This window comes from Ursus arctos, unplaced genomic scaffold (assembly GCF_023065955.2).
Source record: "Ursus arctos isolate Adak ecotype North America unplaced genomic scaffold, UrsArc2.0 scaffold_1, whole genome shotgun sequence".
In the NCBI taxonomy this organism is placed as follows: Eukaryota; Metazoa; Chordata; class Mammalia; order Carnivora; family Ursidae; genus Ursus; species Ursus arctos.
The window spans coordinates 66,464,726-66,480,132 of NW_026622763.1; the positions used below are offsets into that span (position 1 = coordinate 66,464,726).

The following is a 15,407-nucleotide window of genomic DNA, read 5'->3' on the forward strand; positions in this document are numbered from 1 at the left end:
AACCAAAGCTTTGGAAATTTAGGACATGTAGAGTTAACCAGGCAGGAAATTATAACAACAAAAAATATATTTTCTCCTCAAAATTTGGTATGAGTTCTGTTGGAAATGAGAAAACAGAAATATGTAAGTAAATACAGCATTATTTATTTTAAGGAATGTATTATCAGAAAAGATGTTAATAAGTTATGTGGTTTTTCTGGCTATGAGAGAGATTATTCTATTGTAGGAGTTGATTAGGGATACAAAAGGAAGGAGCATATGCTAGCAATTTTTTGGCTTGAATTATATGTAAAAACTACATTGACTTTCAAAGTACAAATAAATTTCATAAGACTATGGAAAATGCCACATAAAAATACATTTTTATTTTAAAACATGCAATTTCATGGCAAAACAGTTTACTTCAATTGCATCCATCCATATTTCAGTATATATTTTCAATGAGTTTCTCAACTTGTTAAAAACAGAACATAAGTACATTTCAGTACTTTTCTTCAAATACGATTCTATAGTAAACAAATATTTTTGCAGTAATAATCATGCTTTTCAAATTCATTTTTCATAGAAATGTACAGTGTAATACTTAAAGAACAATACCTCCACACATTTCTGGCTGGCTCTGGTTGCCTCCCCCCACGGAGGGGGAGGGTATTTTCCCAGCTGTTAAAAATTATAAGGGACGTGCCTCCAGACATTATAAATGCCACTCTCTAAATATTAGAGAACTGGATTCAATGAATTATATATTATCTTTGAATTAGTATATCCCATGTGAATGTGTAATGAAATATGTCATTTGATAAACCATGAGTGAAAAATAAATTAATTTCTGAAAACCACATATTTAGGTTGAAGTGGCATTTTCCTTGGCATGCATTGTCCTAGGGAATGATCTGTTACAGAATGAATTACAAGAAACTGAAGGATTTAAGTATGCTGATGTCCTTTATCTTCTTCACTCACCAGATAAGGTAATACCTTTGTAAAATGTTAGAGCTCTTGTAGAAAGGTTTTTAGACCACATTGTCAAATGATAAGTCTTTCACAGCAACACTTAAATATATTACATAAGAAATGTAAAATCTCTTTGGTAGGTCATTGGTTTGTAATGATGAAATAATACTGTTCCATATTTTTCATAGTTGTCATATTTCTTCTTTGAAATATAGCAATTTTAATGCTCCAAGAACCAATAAATCTCTTCTGTCCTGGATGCATTGAAACTTTTTCCTAATTTCATGACCTTTCAACTCTCAGTCATCTATTTCTTACCCAGTATTCCAGAGTGGTGCTTCTCAAACTATTAGTGATGAAGGAAAGCTTTTCCCCAACAATCTGTTATGGGGAGGATAATTAAAAACAAAAACAAACTACATCAAAAACTAATAATGTACTACATGTTGGCTAACTGACCATTATAATAATAATAAATAACAAAAAAATAAAACAAAAACTTTAAGTTTTGAAATAATTTCAGATTTTCTAAAATTTTGCAAAAAATAGTATGGAGTGTTCTAGCATATCCTTTATCCAGCTTTCCTGGATATCAATAAGGAAATTAACATTGATATCATATAATTAACTAATCTGCAAATTTTATCTAATTTTTGCCAATTTTTTCACCAATGTCCTTTTTCTCTTCCAGAATCCAATCCAGGATCTCCTATTACATCTAGTTGTTATGTCCCTTTAGTTTCCTTCAATCTGTGAAACAACATCCTTTGCCTTTCATGATTTTACATATCTTCCATGATTTTGACATTTTTGATGAGTCCACGCCAGTTACTTTGTAGAATGTCCCTCAATTTGAATTATCTGATGTTTTCTCATGATTAAATTGAGGTGGTGCTCTTTGGCAAGAAAACCACAGAAATGATGCGGTCTTCACTCACTGCCCAGTGCATTATTTCAGGAGGTACATGCTGCTGTTAGTCTTATAACGGGCAGTGCTGACTTTGGGTACTTGGTTAAAGTAGTGTCTGCCATATTTCTCCACTATAAAGTCCTGTACTTCCCTTTTTTAATTAACAAGTTTCTTGAGGTGAGACACTTTGAGGCTTTGCAAATATTCTGTTTTGCATGTACTTTTGCTCACCAATTTTAGCATCCATGGATGCAACAATGATTATGTGGTATTTGCCTAATGGCAATTAAAAAAAATTCTTCCTCTTTTTTTTAAATAAAGTTTTTATTTAAATTCCAGTTAGTTCATACAGTGTAATATTAGTTTCAGGTGTGGACTTTAATGATTCAACACTTATATATGACACCTGGTGCTCATCACAAGTGCCCTCCTTAATCCCCATCATCCATTGAACCCATTCCCCCCACCCCCTGCCCTCTGGTAACCATCAGTTTGTTCTCTATAGTTTAAGAATCTGTTTCTTGGTTTTCTTCTCCCACTCCCCCCGTTTGTTTGCTTCTTAAATTCCACTTATGAGTGAAATCATATGGTATTTATCTTTTTCTGACTTATTTCACTTAGCATAATACACTCTAGCTCTATAAACATCATTGCAAATGGCAAGATTTCATTCTTTTTATGGGTGAGTAATATTCCATTGTAAATATACATATCTTCTTTATCCATTCATCAGTTGATGGGCATTTGGGCTCTTTCCATAATTTGGCTGTTGTTGATAATGCTGCTATAAACATCATCTTCTTTGTATATTTATTAATTGGTATTTAACTATAAGGAAGAGCTGTTCCTTTTTTTATTTTTAAAAATATTTATTTGTCAGAGAGAGAGAGAGAGAGTGCACAAGCAGGGGGAGCAGCAAGCAGAGGGAGAAGCAGGACACTGGGGTCCTGACCTGAGCTGAACACAAGCTTAAACAGGCTGAGCCACCCAGGCGTCCCAAAGCTGTTCCTTTTAAATGCTAATTCCCAGTTTCTGTAATCCTACTGTCAACCATTTTGCGGACTATCACTGGTCCATGGGCCATACTTTGAATAGCACTAACCCCAGAGAAATTTGAGAACTTTTGTTGTCTGCAGTGCATTTAGCAATCAGGGAAGAAAACTGCCAACTATCTCTGTCAGTTCTGTTCTGGGGGATTTGGGAGGAAGAAAGGAAGGCTAAAAGGGGAGACATGAACTCAACTGCATTATTTTTTAAAATATAGAATTGTACTCTACTGAAGTATATGAAAAAATGGAGATGTGCTGCTGTAAGATTATGAGGAGTATAGGATGAGGAGACTGAATTTGGATCTAACTCTCTAAGCCACCTTTCTTCGCTGTTCATTGCATATTTTATTCTCATTACCCTATTCCTCAGGGACACCCTTCTCCTTTTTCTTCTACTACTAACTCTACTCCTAATCATTCTCCTTTTCTTCCCAGCCTGTTCCCACCTGCTTCACTTACTGGACCCTATTTCTTTGTGTATTCCTAATACCTTTCTTCTTGCTTTGTGTCCAGTTGACTACTTGTGTGTACATAATTTTTATTATGGAACATTTCAAACTTAAATAGAATAAAAGAGTAGCATAATGAACTTAAATATTTCTATGACTCAGCTTCTGCAATTATCAACTCATGGCCAGTCTTATTTCATCTATACACCCACTTGCTCTTCCTATATTATTATTATTATTTAAAGATTTATTTGAGAGAGAGACAGAGAGAGAGGGAGAAAGTGTGCACATGCATGGGTGGGGGGAGGGGCAGAGGGAGAGACTCCTCAAGCAGACTCCCTGCTGAGCATGGGGCCCCTGTGGGGCTTGATCTCATAACACTGAGATCATGACCTAAGCCAAAACCAAGATTCAGACGCCCAACCGACTGAGCCACCCAGGAGCCCCTCATCCTATAAAACTGTTGAAGCAGATCTCAGCCATCATAAAATTTTATTGGTAAATATTTTAGTATGTACATATAGCACTTTTATAAAATGATTAACAGTGGCAGAAAACTCCCTAGATTAGTGGTTCTTTCTGTACTATACTGTTCAAACAAAATATTAAAAATAACACTTAGTGATAAAATTCTTTTTGATCTTTCTGGAAGATCTACCATATTTGTTCATCTTTGCCAAATGAACTGGCTCTAAGGAAGAATTGGCTTTTGCTCTGTTTACCAAGTCCCAGAATGTTAAAATGGGTTTTTAAATCATCTTTCTTTTTATTTCCCCTTAGAATACAGTACAGAATTTTACAAATGAACTTTTTTAAAGAGATGATAGAGATCATCCCACAATGCATAAAATGTAATATACAGCATGCTATATACAAGGGAAGTTTTGATTTATCAAGTCTACTTTGAAATGTGGAAATGAAAATAAAAATTAAAATATGTTAAAACAAAAAAGTTGAGGGTTAATGGAATTATGGAATTTCCTGTTACTATTTGTTTATTTGCATAATCATTAACCTGACATTCCCCCTGAAAATTAAAATTACTTTCTCTTCTTCTCCTTGATACCATAACCTACTTCTCTATTTTATCTGTTCAGTAACATTCTGGGTTAACTCTATTACCTGTTTTCCCCAATAATGTTATATTTTACTCCCAGAGATAAGAATGCAATATATTTAAATGAGCAAGAATTCAGAATCTATTACCTCGAGTAACATAGTAAATGAAGTAAGTTGAAGATGATGCATGTTTCTCCTCTTCTAGGGCATTTGTTTAAGGGCAGGCTATGCATTAACCCTTTTTGCCTTCCGTAATCGCCTTCAACAATACTTCATACTGGAAAGTGGAGTAATGACCATATCAATCTTTGAACCTTTTCTTGCATCAACAGTTGAAACTGAGAAGGCAATGGCAGCATTTCAGGTATAAAATTGGAAGTTAAAACTTCAAATCAATAAATATGTCTTTTTAGTCAAAACTTTATTAAAAATGAGAAAAAAATTTTGATCTGGAAAAGCATTTACCAATTTGTAAAATTCACAGTATTTTTCACACCAGCCCTTTCCACCTCATAAAAACTCCATTCTTTATGAGGATATCTTCATTTATATACAATTTTACAGGTTACAAGGCACTTTTTGCTTCTGTATCTTATCTGATGCTTATAACAACCCTTCAGGTTGATGGGCAGATAGTATCATTTTCATCATCCCCATATTATAGGCAGAGAAACAAGGTAGTATCCAAGACACGTTTTCCAACTGCAGAGCTTTAGCTGGTCACACTGATTCTTCAACCTACGACAACTGGATGTATCTGGGTGCTGCTTTTTCCATCCAGTGACCTGTAGGAGAACTATTTTCTATGAATCCACGCTTGAAAGAATCAAAAGCTGCAAATATTGTAGGAAGAGTACAGTGGACTGCCACGTTCACCACAGTGATCAGATAGTGACAACTACTCTGATTCAAACCCCTGCCACTTGCTTTTCTTCTACTGGGTCGTACCAAATTACTCCCCTTACCTTCCTGTGAAGTACCAAAAAACATAAAAGCTTATTTAGAGAAGCAGAGTACAAAACATTCAATGATTCTGTGCTGCTTTTTGTTTTCAGATTATCATCCTAGCTAAGGTCATTATAGATGTGGACCATATCACTTTGTCTGCAAGAGGTGTTACTATTTTAGTTGATAGTCTGTATTCAGTTCATTCCACTACTATTGCCTTGACAGGTAAGGAATAACTGGAAGGTGGTTAACATAAAACTACCTCTGCATAAAACTATTTTCAACACAATTTTTTGGGGTAATCAACAATAGTAAAATAATAAGCTTGATATTATGTCACATGGTTTAAAGAATGAACTGGTGTAGGTCGACATGGAACTCCACACAACGTCTACCTGGAATAGTGGGAATCTACTCTGCACCTCAACTAGAAGCAGGGAAACTCTGAATATGGCCTTTTTGATTTCCTACTTGCTTTTTCAACCCCCTAATTATTTTTTCGAGAATATAAAATGAGATTCCAACTCTGAGCTACTAACAACACAATTTACACGCCGATTTATAATAGTTATGGCAGATTTATCCCTCTATACCTCTGTCTGGTTTTCTTTTAATCAACATCACATTTTGGTAACATTTAAGAGTTCCTTATGTTGCTATGCAATATAGCAAAGCAAAAGAGTCCAAGAGAGTTCTTGGCACACTTGATGCAATTGCGTAACTATATCTACTCTAGAGCTAATTTTCGAGATGCATAATGAGGTAATTGCATTAATATATCACTCTCAACACAATATGAAACAGTATCAGAATGATGACCATACGAAGTGATTACTACCAAAAAATAAATAAGGTCTTTGGTTTTTAACTGAAATGGATCACTGAAGGTAGGAAAGGAAATTACACTTGCTGCTACAGAATTTTATTTTTGCTTGGCAAGGAAGGAAAATTCATGCAAATGAAAATTTTCTGATGGAAACTAGCTAGGAAAGAAACATGCTTAAGTTATTAAATACATTCTTATTTAAATAGCATTCTTAATTCAAGTCATAGTAATTCTCTGACTCTGAAAAACAGTCGTAGTGGGTTTAAATTTTACTCCACAAACTCCTGTGTGCAAGAAATACTATATTATTACTAGCTTTCAAATATTAATTTTCTCAGTTTGGTAGGAACTGCATCTCAAAAATTACTGGGCTTTCTTTGCACTCCACCATCATAGTCATATGCATCTCCAGAGTCATATGCATGTCTGGGGTATCCCAAGCAAAGCAGGATATTCGGGCCTCAGATATGATGTAAAATAAGTGTTGTGCTAAATGTCTAAGTTGACAGGGTTCCCAGAAGAGCCTCCAAAGGCACGGAAGTTTTACAAAGACTAGGATTTCTGTTGCCAAGTGTCCAGTTTTCCTATGTGCACCACATAACCATTCTTTACACACAGCTCCTGTTCCTACTATCTCCTTCTTAATCCTAGATTCTCTGCCTGCCTCCATTGTTCCCCATTTCTTACTCCTCATCTTTAAAGACACCTCTCTCCCTTTCACCTAAAATAATGCCTTCTATAAACATAGACTTTTAAAAATATACGCCTGAAAAACAAAAGGTTATTTTTAGACATTTTTTGCTTTAAGCCATATGATCCATCCCTCCCCATCCTGAAATAATAAATACAAAGGCCTTGCTTTAAGAATACAAGAACAAAACCCCAATGAATACTTCAGTAAAGTATCCATCCACATTTATATGGGTAGAAATATTTATATTTTAAAATCTGTTTGCACTTATTCCTTTTTTTTTTTAAGATTTTATTTATTTGAGAGAGAGACAGCCAGCGAGAGAGGGAACACAAGCAGGGGAAGTGGGAGAGGAAGAAGCAGGCTCCCAGCAGAGGAGCCCAATGTGGGGCTCGATCCCAGCACTCGGATCATGCCCTGAGCCGAAGACAGACGCTTAACGACTGAGCCACCCAGGCGCCCCATGTGTTGCACTTATTCCAACACAGCAGCAATATTGTGAAAGAATATCATGATTGCTCTAAAAATTAAGCAAATATTCGCATGAAACAGTTTTAAATTGGTAGTTGCACATTTATTTGACTACTGAACTACTTTATTATCTTCAACCTCCAAACATTTCTTTTTATGCCAAAAATGTCAATGATTTTAAATTTAATACATTGCTTGGGCTTACAATACCATTAAGCTCTTAACTCAAAGTGATCTGAATTGCAAAAAGGACATACTAAATTTTTTTAATCGTAGTTCAGTCATTATGTTCACAGTCATTAAAAAAACACTAAACCTCAAAACAAAATACATTCTGAAGCCATAGGGAAGAACAACTCTGATTTTCAAAATTCCCTACTCTTAAATAAAACTAATTAACTTTTACTGTTTGTGACAGAAAACCATATCCTAATTTTGGGGAAAGAATTCTACATTTAATATGTACACGCTTTTTCTCAGCTCTGTTAGATGTATAATATATGCAAATGAACAAAAGTACAGTGTATCAGTTTATATCAATTAAATAACACATTTTTTCTTATTTAATTTATAGGGAATTTAATAGCTAGCCTGGCTCATTCTAGAGCTGGTATTCCAGAAGCATTTACCACATTAGGGACAATCCAACAGCTCTGCTATCATTTGTACTCAGGAAAAGAAGAGGTAAAAACAAAAGTAATTCTATAATTGAATATTCTAAAAATGTAATTGCCTCTCACTTTTGTGGGCTACTTTCTCTACAGGTTAACTATGTTATAGTTCATGTTACTCAAAATTAGATGATTTTTCCAGTACTACATCTGCCATCCATAATTCTGGTTCCCAAAAAATGTGCACATTTGTTTTAACTTCAATACTTGAGATTCAATATACAAATAAGTACATTGATGATATAGAAATTTATAATTAAACCATTTATAAAATACCTCACAAAAACTGGTTACTAACTTACTGACTTATTAACTAACCGGTTTTTGTGATCTCACTAAGTCATTTCTATGATTATTTGGAATTCATGAAAGTGGAATCCGTTGGGCAGTTTTCCTTATCTGCCAAGCAGCATCAGAGGTGACAGTATGAAGAAGGCCAGAGTAGTGGTTTGCTTGAGCCTTCCCCTACCCTCTCCGCCAGGTGTAAGGCAGTGTTTCTCCAACTTCAGGATACACAGGAATCACCTGGAGGACTTGTTACACCATAGTTTGCTGGGCTCCATTCCCAGTGTTTCTTATTGAATACATCTGGTTTAGGCCCTAAAATGGGCGTTTCTAAGCAGTTCCTAGAAGCTGAAGCTGCTGGTATCGGGACCATACACTGGGGACCACTATTCAAGGTATGGAAGATACACGGGCATATGCAGCAGTCGGATGCCAATGCAGAGACCAGTATACCAACCCTCTGGTGCCCTGCATGGGCCTGGCTTATGTTCATTCTATGGCATTTCTTAGGCCACCACTAATGGATTTTCTGAGAACTGCCCAGAAATATACTTTTATCATATGAAAAACCTAATTATTTCACGGTCACAGGCAGAGGGTATTCCCTTCAAAAAAGGAAAGATTGCTTTTTCTGGAGTCCTGTGGCTGATACTTGGTTTTTGCCAGTGGAAAATTGAATTGATTTCCTGAGTGTCTTATTTTTAACTTATTTTTATCCTGTAGTCTCTTACCTGGTTTCCTATTACAATCAGCTGAGCAGTTTTGAAAAATTCCAGTGTCCAGGCTGCACCCCAAAATAATTAGAGTTTCTAGGGATGGAACCCAGGCACTGAGTAATTTTCATAAGTATCAAGGGGATTCCAATATACAATCAAGACTGAGACCCAGTGTCCTAGTTCAAACTCAATGGTTCTCACTCTGGCTACATATTAAGTCACCTGCGGCACTCTTAAAAACAATACGAATGCCCAGGTTCTACCCCCAAGAAAGTTGGTGGGCTTTTTTTTTTTTTTTCTTTTTTAACTGATGGTGATTCTAAAATGCAGTCTGGACTGAGAACAACTACTAGAAATCAATGGCGGTTGACAACTTTCTCTAAAAATATGGCTGTTCTGCTTCCATCGATAGGTTGCCATCGGCTGACACACGTTTGCTCTGCAAAGCCACAGAGACTGTCTTATGAAATGTTTAGTGAGAATACTTTGTTAGATATTTTAAAAATAAAGCTCAGTGGAGGAATTGTTTCTTCATTTAGGTTCGCACTGCTTGCTCCTGTGCGCTTGGCTACTTAACTTACAATGCAAATGCTTTCCGCATCCTATTAAAGGAATGCAGAAATAAGCCTAATCAGTTCCTTCGTATAACAAATAATATCAACAGAGATGCAAGTATTAACCCAGCCTTTTTAAAGGAATTTCAAATGCAACAACGAGTGGGACTTCCTTCCTTAAGGTATTGTGCCTATATTTGTGAAATTGCAGTAGAGAAATTATCAATAGAGGAACTTGTAAGAAAGTTTAAGAAAAATCAAACAAGGGGAGCTATTCCTGATACGAATGAATATATGCCCTCTATACCATGAGAGAAAATGCATCCTAGATGTCCACTGCCAAAGCCTGTTTTAATTCTGATTTAGCAACAAAACTGCTTGTGAAGGCAAGAATACAACCAGATCTTGGGGATCCCATTTGGCCAAGATTATTCACATTTCAGAAAAGCTTTTTGGGATTCCGGTTGCTTCCAAGTCTGATCCAGGAGACCATTTTTGGGATATACTTGGGAGTCCCGAGCCAACCAGGAATACCACCATGACCTTGGTATCATCAAAAAAGTTCAAAAGGTTCAAGAGACCTTTGAACTTCATTCAAAGGTAGGCCAGACTCCCAGGGTAGGGCTAAATCAGACCCAGTGGCTGCAGTTACAGCAAAGTCTGATAGGCATTTATTTATCCAGGGGATTTTGCTTCAGTGTTGGAGTTTCATCAGAGCTTAAGTTTCTGCAAATGGAGAGGAGAATCTCCTTAGAATGGACATATTTTCTTTTCTTTATTCGATGTAGCTGAATTACAAGTCTTCTCCGCAACTAGCACTATTTGTGTGTGGAACAGAACTACTCAAGATACGATATTTACTCTATAATAATAGAAAAGAATAGGATCCAATACTGTACCTAATACTGTAGGTTCTGTAAATCAATTTTCAGTATAGAGAAAAATGAGTACATCTTCCTTTTAATTCTTGGAAAAACTGAAAACTCAAAACTAGTTACCTAATTTTATATAGTAAGACAGGGAAGTCTAAATTAAACTCCTGTAACTGACAGTGTTAAAAAAATAATACTGGTTCAGAAATTAATTTAGGATAAATAATGAAAAGTATTATTTTACACAATTACTCCCACAACTAGCCCATATGGCAACTTTTCGGAAACTAGAGAAAGATGCCCTTTCCTTAGGACTCTTTACTGTCATCTGCTGGAAAATAGGTGTAATAACTATACAAATCTACAATGACTGAGGGTGAGTGGTACCCTCTGGAATTGTGACCACTCAACTTTTAGGATTGTAAGCAGTGACCAGTAGTCAGTAAACTTATAAGAATGGTTACCACGTGAGGTGTAACTGGTTAGCAAATAATAATTACTCCCATAACTAATACTGTTATGAACTCTTCTTAGAGTATTTACATGGACTATTCCCTGTAATTTTCATAACCATTCAGTGAAGGAGTTTGATTAAATGAAACTATGGGAAATGTGCTAAAAGATTATTAAGACATGTTTGGAAACTTTGGGATGGATAACAATACCCTTCCACGAAATGTTCCGTGATACCACTACTGGCAAGTACACTGATTGGGATCATGATAGCATTTTTTTGGTGTATATACTACTTCTCTATTCCCATGCTCCCATCCAGCCCCAAGAACAGCAGATTAGAAGAGTCCTTGGATACGCAAAATTTGAAGTATGGAAAGAGGCCTAATTTTTGCTGGTGTTCACTGACCCCTGTATGAAAGCACTCAGCCTAAATGCTAGCTACTTTCATGTTCTGGCCATGAAGTTGGCATATGAACAGACTGAAGTCTGTGCCTCATTAAAGTGGACAACAGCAAATGTTCCTCATCAAATTAACCAGCTATACATTTGTGATAACCACCTTTAATATATTAACTTTAAGCGAGACATAAAATTTTATTACCAGGGAAATTTTGTAATTTTGTAAGTATATTATGTTACATGTACAGGATGATGATTTAAAATAATACTGTTTTTAAGAGCCACCCCCCCCCCCACCATATTAACTAGGTACACCTTGTTATTCTTTGGCCTGAAGTACTTTATTGGTAAACCATTGCTTTGAAAATAAAGTTTTTGTGATCAACATGTTTTCCATTTAGTCTAGAGAAAAATGGAGGACCATCCATAACTCCTGTCTTTAAAAAAGGTAACTGATTTTTCTTTGGTCTCTGAGGTAACTTCTAGCCCTGACACCTTACAATTCTGTGTTCCATTTCTAAAAATTCAAAATGTAGAGGTTACCCCCAAAAAAGTTTACCTGTAAACTCTGCCTTTGTCATTCTGTATACTTGAAATCTCTTCCCATTTACAAGACTATCTTAATCATTCCTTATTATATCCCTTGACAGAAACCCCTCTTACTTTTTTTCTTTAAGCTATGTATAGAAATAGGTCATTACTGAAGCAACACATGAGTATGCCCTAAATTACCATCTTGCTATTATTTTGTTTCCTGTACAACTTGTCTGTAAGCTCTTAGGGTAGAGACCACATTTTTTCCACTGATACACTACGGTTTTATATATATTTGGCAGATGTTGGCTGAGTGATTTTAGGCAAGATCAGAGTCCAGATCTTATAAGGTTACTCAGCAATTCCTATTAGACATGTAATAGGGAAAATAAATTATTTTTTTCACTTAATTTTTATGCTTAGTGCTTATTCATGTGTGCTTAGTGTAGGACCAATATCAGTCTTACTTGGTATATTATCTTATGGCAAGGACAGAACCATTCAAAAGCCAAGATCTGTTTGTAAGAGTCACAAATGGAAAGGGGGAGAATAAAAAGTAGAAGAGAGAACTTCACTTATTCAGGGAGTCTGTGATGGAAGCTAGGTTTGTGTGGGAGGCTATATATATGAATATTATGAGTAGAAGAATTTTTTTTTGTATATCTTCTTTAGTGAAGTAATTTACACAAAGGAATAGTCAGTCCCATTTTTTTCTATACTTTAATAACTGTTTTCTTGTGTTGTTTTTTAATATTGGTTTCTAAATAGCAATCTGTGTAACACTAATGGTTTGATAATGTTTTCACAGGTTTATGGTAACATAAGAAAAAATAAGGACAATAGCAAGTTTCTGATAAAGTTAGTTTCATTCTATACAAAATGTGTCATTTTGAGACAGTACCTTTTACACTTGCTTTTGGATGTTAAGATATCCCTACTGCTACAAAATGACATTGGTATTTGTTCTTTTATTAGTCTTAACTTGGCATAATAAAACGTTGGTAACCATATATTGGCCCCATAAATTTTTGCACTCTGACACCTAAAAGTCTGGAAGTTATGCATCCATTCTTAGTATGTTTTAGTGATTGGAAGAAAATAGAACTATATAGAACCAAAAGCAATGAGACTATATCTAGGGCTCTTGGGCTCTTGGGCTTAAGAAAGAGACATTTAATTGTGGCTCTTTAATTTTCAGGGAAAGAGCACCGAAGAAAATTAAAATCTAAAATTCAGCCAAGAGATTCTTTGACTTTAATACCTCCTGTAACTAACTTCATGGGACTCTTCAAAACAACAAAAAAGACCCCTGTTTCTCACAATATTTTTTCCTTTTCACCTGCAATTTCATCAGATATCATAAAAGTATCAAGACCAAGAATAGTGTTTTTGAGCCAACTTGGGAAACATGTACAGAAAGCTAACCTAGAGCCTGCAGAGGGCTAATAAAAGCATTAATATGAAAGTATGAAAGAATTCCTGAGCAATCTTTTTAAATTCTTTACTTTTTAAAAAAGAATTTATTTTTAAATAATGTCTATATTCAATGTGGGGCTCGAACTCACAACCCCAAGATCAAGAGTCACATGTTCTACTGACTGAGCCAGCCAGGCGCCCCCAAATTTTTTACTTTTAATTTTAATCTAATTGTAGTAAAATACATATAACTGAGTATAAACACTTTGATTGGAAGTTATTGATATTGATACTAAACAGATTTTCTCTAGCCTGTCTACTGAAGTTTAACATCAGGTCAGAGTCATAGTTTCAAAAAGTAAATAGAATTTTCCTGCACTTAACACCTTAAAATACAGCAACTGACACAAGTAGCATAATTAGTGTATCTATATCAAATGTTAGAAACATTTTTAAATTGGTATGCTGGGCTAAAGAGGCCTGATTCAAAATAGCCTACATATTAACACTCACTGTAGTACATTGAGATAAATATTTAATGATAAATACTACAAATGCATGAGGGTTTTAAAACCCAAAATATAGAAATGTATACTTTTTTTTTTTTTAAAGATTTTATTTATTTATTTGACAGAGACAGAGACAGCCAGCGAGAGAGGGAACACAAGCAGGGGGAGTGGGAGAGGAAGAAGCAGGCTCATAGCGGAGGAGCCTGATGTGGGGCTCAATCCCATAACGCCGGGATCACTCCCTGAGCCGAAGGCAGATGCTTAACCGCTGTGCCACCCAGGCGCCCCTAGAAATGTATACTTTTAAAAGACTTTTAAAAAAAATCTGAAATCATTGCCTACCAAGTACGAAAGTATGGCTAAAAACTGTGGCTGTCAATGTTGACTACTGTCCATACTTACAGGTATTTTTGGTTTACAGCTGGAAAGTGTGACTCTCTGTGGCTTAGAATCACATGATGTCTTTGCGCAACGAGTACTGTTTCCAGTAGGGACAAGTTTTGATGTAGGTCTCCTTCTATTTTACAGCAGCAGGTAGATTTGATATAAAATCAAGCTGGGCTCCACTGTAACCTTTAAAGCCCTCATTTTTCTCTGACGAGTTTGCTCAGGTGTCTCCATACATCTACCTGGGCTGCACTGAACATATATATTATCTAGCAGTTATTTTCCCCAACATGCCTTAACACAAACCATAATGATGGTGGTGATGGCAGCTACAAGTACTTAGGGCTTTCCATGCACCAGACTCTAAAGCCTATGCTTTTTGCCACTGGACAATAAGGGACCTCTCTAATCTGCAAATTTAATTCTAATTCTGGTCGATGCACTAATATAGGAATTAATTAGGGGGGGAAATGGCTTATTCTATACTACGAAGGGATATAATGGTAAGAAACTGAGTCATTTATTCAGCACTGTTAAGGATTAAGAATTCATATCAATGGAAATATTAAGCCTCTGTAGATGTAAAACAAAACAAATCAAAACCCTCTAGACAACAAACTTTGAGCTTTGGAACTGGCTTCTGGTGGGCTAAAGACTGTATGTTAAGAATACGTTCAGGGTTGAGTATCAGGGATTCTTTGTATTCAGTAATGTAAGACTTCCTGAGTTTCTTGGCCTACCAAGGCCATCCTACTACTCCTAAAACTTACAGTATTTTTCCTGAAGTACAGCTTCTCTAGTAAAGATCATTTTTATTACCCTGCATTTTTTTTAAATTATGTACAAGAAAGGCCTCAAGATACAGAGGATTTCAGCAAATTGCCTGCCTTTTACCTGCACTTTTAGCTAACTCTGGTACACATGCTTGCCCATATAGAGTTCAGTGTTTCTCCCTTCCTTATCCTTCCCTTTTTCTTTCTCCTTTCCCTTCCCTCCTTCCTTATGGCCAAGTACTAAAGGCCTACAGATATGGAATGCTTCCCCAAATTGCTCATTTTCCCTATCTGTAATTCTCTTACTTATATCATGAACTCAGTTTTGATATGTGTGCTTGTAACACCTTAAATTAAATTTTTTAAGGACTTAAAAATTTTAAGAACTTAGATTATAGATATCCCCATTTTATAATATTTGTGATGGGGGAAGAAATTTTGGTCAATTTCCTTCCATAGTTTATATGTACTCTGATTG

At 35.6% G+C, this 15,407-nt stretch overlaps 1 protein-coding gene across 1 annotated transcript in view; it reads left to right on the forward strand.

The window, feature by feature from the left end:
• The window catches only part of ANKAR (ankyrin and armadillo repeat containing), a 66,271-nt gene extending 52,959 nt beyond the window's left edge, over window positions 1–13,312 (forward strand). The window contains exons 18-24 of the mRNA XM_026492343.4: window positions 849–971; window positions 4,627–4,785; window positions 5,477–5,594; window positions 7,932–8,041; window positions 9,569–9,765; window positions 11,712–11,758; window positions 13,043–13,312. Coding sequence (XP_026348128.2) covers window positions 849–971; window positions 4,627–4,785; window positions 5,477–5,594; window positions 7,932–8,041; window positions 9,569–9,765; window positions 11,712–11,758; window positions 13,043–13,290 — 1,002 coding nt within the window. The 3' untranslated portion in view covers window positions 13,291–13,312. The remainder of the gene's footprint in view (window positions 1–848; window positions 972–4,626; window positions 4,786–5,476; window positions 5,595–7,931; window positions 8,042–9,568; window positions 9,766–11,711; window positions 11,759–13,042) is intronic.
• The last annotated feature ends 2,095 nt before the right edge of the window (window positions 13,313–15,407 follow it).